The sequence below is a fragment of the Sinocyclocheilus anshuiensis genome, unplaced genomic scaffold (assembly GCF_001515605.1).
Source record: "Sinocyclocheilus anshuiensis isolate Anshui unplaced genomic scaffold, SAMN03320099.WGS_v1.1 scaffold1346, whole genome shotgun sequence".
In the NCBI taxonomy this organism is placed as follows: Eukaryota; Metazoa; Chordata; class Actinopteri; order Cypriniformes; family Cyprinidae; genus Sinocyclocheilus; species Sinocyclocheilus anshuiensis.
The window spans coordinates 558,198-566,294 of record NW_015555726.1 but is presented as its reverse complement, the minus strand read 5'-3'; the positions used below and the strand labels follow the sequence as shown (position 1 = coordinate 566,294).

The window sequence follows — 8,097 nt, the reverse complement described above, 5'->3', positions numbered from 1 at the left end:
GACGGATGGACGGATGGACGGATGGACGGATGGACGGATGGACGGATGGACGGATGGACGGATGGACGGATGGACGGATGGACGGATGGACGGATGGACGGATGGATGGATGGATGGATGGATAGACAGACAGACAGACGGATGGATAGATGGATAGACGGATAGATGGATAGACAGATAGACGGATAGATGGATAGACGAATGGACGGACAGATAGATAGATAGATAAGACGGATGGATGGATAGACAGACAGACAGACAGATAGATAGATAGATAGATAGATAGACAGATAGATAGATAGATAGAGATGGATGGATGGATGGATGGATAGATGGATGGATGGATGGATGGATGGATGGATGGATGGATGGATGGATGGATGGATGGATGGATGGACAGACTGACAGACGGATGGATGGATAGATGGATAGACGGATAGATGGATAGACGGATAGACAGATAGATGGATAGACAGATAGACGGATAGATGGATAGACGGATAGACGAACGGACGGACAGATAGATAGATAGATAAGACGGATGGATGGATGGATAGACAGACAGACGGACAGACAGATAGACGGATAGATAGATAGATAGATAGACAGATAGATAGATAGATAGATAGATAGATAGATAGATAGATAGATAGATAGATAGATAGCCATAAAACCCTGATGTATCAAATATAAATACCTATTCCAAAAATACATTATTTGTGCATATATTGCATGAAGTTTCAATAGACAATTTGATTTTAAAATGTAGTAATTTTTTCTGAAAATTATTTAATGTCAGGCTCATGTCAGAGGGTTTACTAAAATCTAAAATCCTGATAAACTCTAATCCGTCCACTTATAATATTAGTAAACTTTCAAAATTGATAATAATAATAATAATAAATGTTTCTTGAGCAGCAAATCAGCATATTAGAATGATTTCTGAAGATCATGTGACACTGAAGCCTGGAGTAATGATGCTGAAAATTCAGCTTTGATCACAGCAATAAACTGCATTTTAAAATATATTTAAATAAAAAACTATTATTTTAAATTGTAATAATATTTCACATTACGGTTTTTACTGTATTTAAGATCCATTAAATGCAGTCTTGGTGAGCAGAAGATACTTCTTTTATAAACATTAAAAAAATCTTACCAACTCTAAACTTGTGAACAATTCTTCTAAAAAGCTTCTCCTGCATTTGTTAATTCAGAGCTGTAACGTTTGCTAAGGGTCTCTGTGTGTGTACCTGCGCTCAGGCTGCTGTTGCAGGCACAGTTGGACCAGGTTGTGCAGTGTGGCCGAGTGGTTTTTGGGGGCGGGGCTTTGAGGTCTCTCCGCTGTGGCAGTACGGGTCAGACTTCCGGTCGCAACACTCTCGCCGATCCCCGAATCCACACCGGAGCGGGACACCTTGAGCGCACCCATGTCTCCGAGAGGATAAGGAGGGACGTCGAGGAGACAGCAGTGAGAACCCCGCAGCTTCTGAAGCAGCATCTGTAGAAGAAGAAACAGGAAGTGAGTGTTTGGTAGTCACGGTTGCGAGCAGTAGATGGCACATGTGAAGAACTGCAGTACCAGAGTGGGCGGCATGTCCTGGAACGGCACTCTGCCACTGACCAGCTCACACGCCACGATTCCCAGACTGTAGATGTCTGATTTCACTCCATAGCCATGAAGATCCTTCATCACAGAAAGAGAGACACAAAAATCTCAATGTTTTTAGAACTGATGTTGGTGTTGACATTGACCAGGCCTTATAAATAAGAATGTACAATATATTAGTACTATATCAGTTATCAGCCGATATTAGTGATTTTATTTAAATGTAATCTTATCAATGTTATTTTAGTACAGAGGTACTATTATAGTTTTTATTCATATTTTGAATTAATCTTATTTTATACACATTTTCTGTTTTCATTTGAAGTAAAAGGTTTAGCAATTTTGTTGTGCATTTTTATCATTTTAGTTTTTTATGTCTATATAGGTTTCATTCATTTTTATTTCAGTTTTACTTTCAAAATAATTTAGTATATCAAGTTAAACTAAATGTAAATGAGAAATGTTGCACTGGCAACTAGCTGAAACAAAATAAGTTGAAGTTAATAAAATAAAATAAAGATGGTAAGAATTGTTACATTTAATGTTGGCAACTAGCTGAAATAAAGTAAGTTGAAATTTAATGAATGAATGAATGAATGAATGAATAATTTTATGTTTTAAAAGTTTGGGCTGTGTATTGCTGCAGCCTGGAATTGAACTGCTGGTTCGTCTGGTCAGAGGAGAACTGGCCCCCCGACTGAGCCTGGTTTCTCCCAAGGTTTTTTCTCCATTCTGTCACCGATGGAGTTTTGGTTCCTTGCCGCTGTCGCCTCTGGCTTGCTTAGTTGGGGACACTTCATTTCCAGCGATACCGTTGACTTGATTGCAAATGATTGCAAAGATACTATTTAAACAGAACTGAGCTGGATGTTGACATCACTGAATTCAATGATGAACTGTCTTTAACTGAAAAATTAGTGTTTACTATTGTCATTTTGCATTATTGACACACTGTTTTCCTAATTAATGCTGTTCAGTTGCTTTGACACAATCTGTATTGTTAAAAGCGCTATATAAATAAAAGTGACTTGACTTGAAAGTTTTTTTTTTTTTGCATTTACTTGCATTTATTTTATATTTGATCAATACAGTAAAAAACAGTAATATTGTAAATATTTCAAATAACTGTTTTGTATGTAAATATATCATTTAAAATGTAATTTATTGCTGAGATGGCAAAACTGCATTTTCAGCAGCTGTTACTCCAGAAATATTTTGTAACATTAATATATAAACATTAATAAATGTCTTTACTGTCGGTTTTGATCAATTTAAATGGTAGTGTGCAGATCAGACAGTTTTGGATATTTAATTGTGCATGCTCATTTTTTAGATTACCTGTGCCACAATCTAATTTTTTTAAACACTAAGTTGTCTCGCTGTTTATACATTGTTTAGTGTTATATACTGTCTATAACGCTACTGTTGGGAAGAGCTTTCGTGTCTGGAGTGTGTGTGAACGTCACCTGTCGCAGCAGCTCAGGACTCAGCCAGGGCAGCAGAGACGGGCTGTGCTGAGGCATGTCAAACACAGCTCTCATCCTCTTGCCATCCTTCATCAGACTGTACACGCTCTGAAGCCCCGACAAACACACACGGCCTTCAGCTGACAGCAGCACATGACTCGCCTTCACACCCCTGCAGGACGCACGAGATGAGGAGACCAGATTCATTCAGGTCTCTGTCAAATAGTCATCGTGTGCTCACCTGTGCACGTAACCCATGTGATGCAGGTACTCCAGCGCTCGGAGCACCCCGTACAGCAGGTACGCCATCAGAGACTCGCTCATTCCATCCGGAAAATACGACCTGAGCAGAGAGTCTGCAGAGCCTGAATGAGACGCGTGCGGAGAGGGAAATGAAACAAGGGAAGGATGGGAAACGAAAGAGGATGTAAATTACAGGCGACTCTTACCGTAGCTCATGAGAGGAGACAGCACCCAGAGCTGACAGCACGAGCTGAACACCAGTCTGGACGTCAGCAGGTTTGGGTGACGGAACAGTCTGGACAGCAGAACCTCATTCTGCAAAATAATACACATAAACTACAAATACCATAGCATGATGATGGGCTAGTCTGAATAAGATTTGTGTCCTCACAAATAGAGTCAATCCTCTTAAACCAATGGTTTAATCGTCATTACAGGGCCAAATAATGCCTTAAAGCAATAGTTCTCTCAAAAAATTAACAGTCTGTCATGATTTACTCCCTCTCATGTTGTTACAAACCCAAATGCTGTTATATTCGTTTTGAATAATAATGCAAATGTTGATCTGTTTTATAGAATGGCTTCTTATGGGCTACTTTTTTTTTGTCATTTTTGAAGGTTTATTCCACACACCAACAGTCACTATGAAAATAGTTCCATGTCAAAGTAAAAATCACCAAAACATACTAAAAATTGTACTCATTTTACTGTGGGTGCAAATGGGCATTATATGCATATTTTTTTATGTATGCAATATGTTTTCATTATTAAAATCTAATTGATTTTCACTACAATGCTCTTGTAAACATAATAATATAAATATTATTATTTAAAAATAATAATTATATATACATGTCTATTATTATTATTATTTTTATTTCAGAATAATTATATATACATATGTCTATTATTATTATTGTTATTTCAGAATAATTATATATATATATACACAGTATATATATTAATAATATCAATTATAAATGTATTATTATATACAGTATATAATATATACAAATTATATATTTAAATAATATTTATTGTATTTGTTATTTTATAACACACACACACACACACACATACACATACATATATATATATATACACATATATAAAATAAATTACCATTTCACAATTACATAAAAGCCTGATGTATCAAATATGAACAATTACACACAAAAAAGTTATTTAGATATTACATTTTATTTATATTTGTAGTTATTTTAGTTATAATATTTATTTATATTTAATAAATAATAAGATATTTAAGTTTCAATAGACAATTTGATTTTTAAAAAATGTGACTATAATTTCATATGCCAGGCTTTATTAAAATCTAAAATCTAATAAAGCTTCATTTGAAAACAGTAGAAATCAGTGTGATGTTCACATATGCATGTACACACCATCAGCTGCAGCAGCTCATCTTCTGTACACTCATCCAGGTTAGTGTTTTTTACCGCCACCAGCCGGCCAGACAGTGTGTGTCGTGCCATGCTCACCTGACTGAGGTTATTAAAGCCCCGGCCTGCACACACACACACAAAACACACAAACACAGTGATACTTCTCAATCTACGCTACATGATATAAACATGAGACTTCAGGGAATAACTAACACATCATACTACATAAAGCATGTCACGGTCCCTACCCATTTGTGAGAGCAGCTGATAGTGGGCGGGGTCAGTGGAAAGATCTGTGATGTCATCTTCATCCGTCAACACAGAACACGGAGAGACATCACTGCTCTGTCACACACATAAACACACCACACAAATAAACATATAGTGCACACACACACAACTCTACCTCATATTTAAAACCCTCCACACAATGATAGTTAGGGTTGTAATTCTGGTGAAGGCATAAAATGTAAATAGAATTAATAAGGCACTTCCTGTCCTGTGACTAACACTAATGTGATGCTAGAGGAAGAGAAGTTTTCTGGTCTCAGATCAGTTTTATTATCCTGCATGATAATACTGACTGAGAAAAAGGGTTATTATTGTTAACTAAAACTTAAAAAAAATGTTAACTGAAATAAAGCTGAAATAAAAATACATTAAATATAAATATGGTACAACTTTAGATTTGGGAACACATTCACTATTAACTAAGAGTTTTCTCAATAAACTCCTAATTTACTGCTTGTTGATAGTAAGTAAGGTTGTTGTTGTAGTAGTTATGATTATGTATTGGGTAGAGTTAAAGGACCTAGAATATGGTCATGCATTATATGTGTTTTATAAGTACTAATAAACAGCCAATATGCTAGTAATATGCAATAAGATATAAGATAAAAATAAGAAACTATTTAAAAGTGAATAGTGTTCCCTAATCTAAAGTGTTAAATATATAATAAATATTTTAAGAGAAACTTAAAATGAAAATGAGAAACTGGAAATAAATTGAACCAAAAAAATAAATAAATAAATAAAAGTAAAGATAGATAATACTAAATAATAAAAAAATAAAATAAATACAAAAGCACATAACATAAATAAAAATTAATTACAATTAAAATAAAACTTAAAATATAATAATAAAAGCTAATTCAAAAATATTAAAAAAACTATAATAGTAATACTAAAATAACACTACTGAGAAACACTGATCTTTCGCAGATCAGACCATTTCTAGTTAAGATGGAGGTTAGTAGGTTGCAGAATATTTAAAGGTATTAGTGAAATAAGAGACTAACATAAATAGCATTTCAGAAAATGCATTTACATGTTATCTTTTCATGCATTCCCTGGGATTAAAACACATGACCTTGGTTTTTGCTAGAGTCATTGAGCTACAGTAGTAGTGTTTTCTAATAAGAAAAAAAGAAAAGAAAAAAAAAAGATTAAATTTAGTGATTAATTTCATAGTTTGTAATGCTTTACTCCAAGGTCATTCAATCCCTCATAAGTACAAGTCTTAAACCTCCAGGTTTTTTTGCTTTGAATAATGCTGTAATATTCGAATGCTGCGTGCGATTCATCAGTGCATCAAATGCATGCATTACATAACTCTGAACTGTAGGGGGTGATAGAGTTATATTCTGATCTCTGTGCCATTAAACCAGATTTGTTATTATTCAGTTAGCTTCTATAAACACGTCGACACTATAACATTTTAGACTTGAACTTCTTAAGCTTTTAACTGTTTATTGAATAATTTTCTGAAAAGCCTCTTTAGACCATGAATGGGAAAGTGACCCAGATTGCTGCAGTCAAACAGCAAATATTTCTGCCACAGGGTGGGAATACCTAAAGACAACCCACAGATATCTCCTTCAGCCAAAGACACGGGACAACAGCACAAGTGAGCTTTCATCCAGAACCATGGAACAGAAACACTGCTTTGTGATGCCCAACACAATGGATCCACTCAAATCTCAGATCACACTTCAGGAAAACAGCAGTCTGAAGCTCACTGGAGTTTGTGAATATGCAACGATGTTGCTCTGGCATGACTGTGCTCTCTCATATCCTACAGGGCTTTTCACACTGACAACTATTTGCAGTGACAAAGCAAACGGAAGTCATTCATTTTAAATCAGAGTCTGTGATTTAAGGTGGCGTGGGCATCCTTGCCTGATGCCTTCAAACACACTGAAGCCACGATCTATTATTAGACTACTGACCGAGCACTGATGGCTGATGTCTTCATACTGCTCCTCTATGCTGATGGACTGGACTTGTGAGTGGGAGGAGATACAGGTGCAGTCCTGAGGGGAAGAGGGGAGGAGACATGAGACACGCCTCCCACCCCTTAAATGAATATGGAGATGAATACAACTATATCCACAGTATGAATATGCATGAATTGTGCAAGGGTGGGCTGAAGGGCAAAGACACGGCAAAAGGAGGAGATGATTATGGAAACGCTGCAGTGCATAGTCAACCTTGCCATGTTTGATTAAGCCGAGGTCTCAGGAATGTTCCGTATTCAATGCAAAACATGAAACAATTTTTGTTTGTTTTTACAAAATGAGGAACAAGTTATGCTTATAGAACCTTTCCTGAATCTGGAACATTTCTTTATGACATTAAAGGAATAGTTCACCCAAACATTTAAATGTGCTGAAAATGTACTCACCCTCAGGCCGCCCATGATGTAGATGAGTTTGTTTCATCAATCAGATTTGGAGAAATGTAGCATTCCATCACTCTGCAGTGAATGGGTGCCGTCAGAATGAGAGTCCAAACAGCTGATAAAAACATCACAAATAATCCACATCTTATGAAGCCAAAAGCTGCGTATTTGTAAGAAACAAATCCATCATTAAGATGTTTTAGCTTTCGCTTCTGGGCAAAATGAATCAATAATCCATAATAATGCTTCCTCCAGTGAAAATGTCCATCCCGTTGTCTTCTCATATCAAATCCACCCACATATTTGTTTAGAGCTGTTTTAGCTTGTAAATGGTGCTTTATCTGTTTATATTTCTCTCCTGATTCATACAAGATGACTTTTTAACTGAAGAAAGCAGTATTATGGATTATGAGCTCGTATTTTAGCTGGAAACAAGCTCACTGAAGTTAAAAAAACGCCTTGATGGATTTGTTTCTTACAAACATGCAGATTTTTGCTTCACAAGACATTAACTGGACTGGAGTGGTGTGGATTACTGTGATGTTTTTATCAGCTGTTTGGACTCTCATTCTGACAGCACCCATTCACTCCATTGGTGAGCAAGTGATGTAACGCTGCATTTCTCAAAACCTGTCCCAATGAAGAAACAAACTCATATACATCTTGCATGGCCTGAGGGTGAGTACATTTTCAGCA

General features: G+C 36.1%; 1 protein-coding gene across 1 annotated transcript in view; it reads right to left on the bottom strand.

The window, feature by feature from the left end:
* stradb (STE20 related adaptor beta) overlaps nucleotides 1-8,097 on the bottom strand; it is a 12,586-nt gene that overhangs the window by 2,102 nt on the left and 2,387 nt on the right. Inside the window, exons 4-11 of the mRNA XM_016465939.1 lie at nucleotides 6,950-7,033; nucleotides 4,970-5,066; nucleotides 4,722-4,843; nucleotides 3,525-3,633; nucleotides 3,317-3,440; nucleotides 3,076-3,247; nucleotides 1,583-1,687; nucleotides 1,254-1,501 (exon numbers count right to left, since the gene is read on the bottom strand). Of these exons, the coding sequence (XP_016321425.1) occupies nucleotides 1,254-1,501; nucleotides 1,583-1,687; nucleotides 3,076-3,247; nucleotides 3,317-3,440; nucleotides 3,525-3,633; nucleotides 4,722-4,843; nucleotides 4,970-5,066; nucleotides 6,950-7,033 (1,061 nt within the window). The remainder of the gene's footprint in view (nucleotides 1-1,253; nucleotides 1,502-1,582; nucleotides 1,688-3,075; nucleotides 3,248-3,316; nucleotides 3,441-3,524; nucleotides 3,634-4,721; nucleotides 4,844-4,969; nucleotides 5,067-6,949; nucleotides 7,034-8,097) is intronic.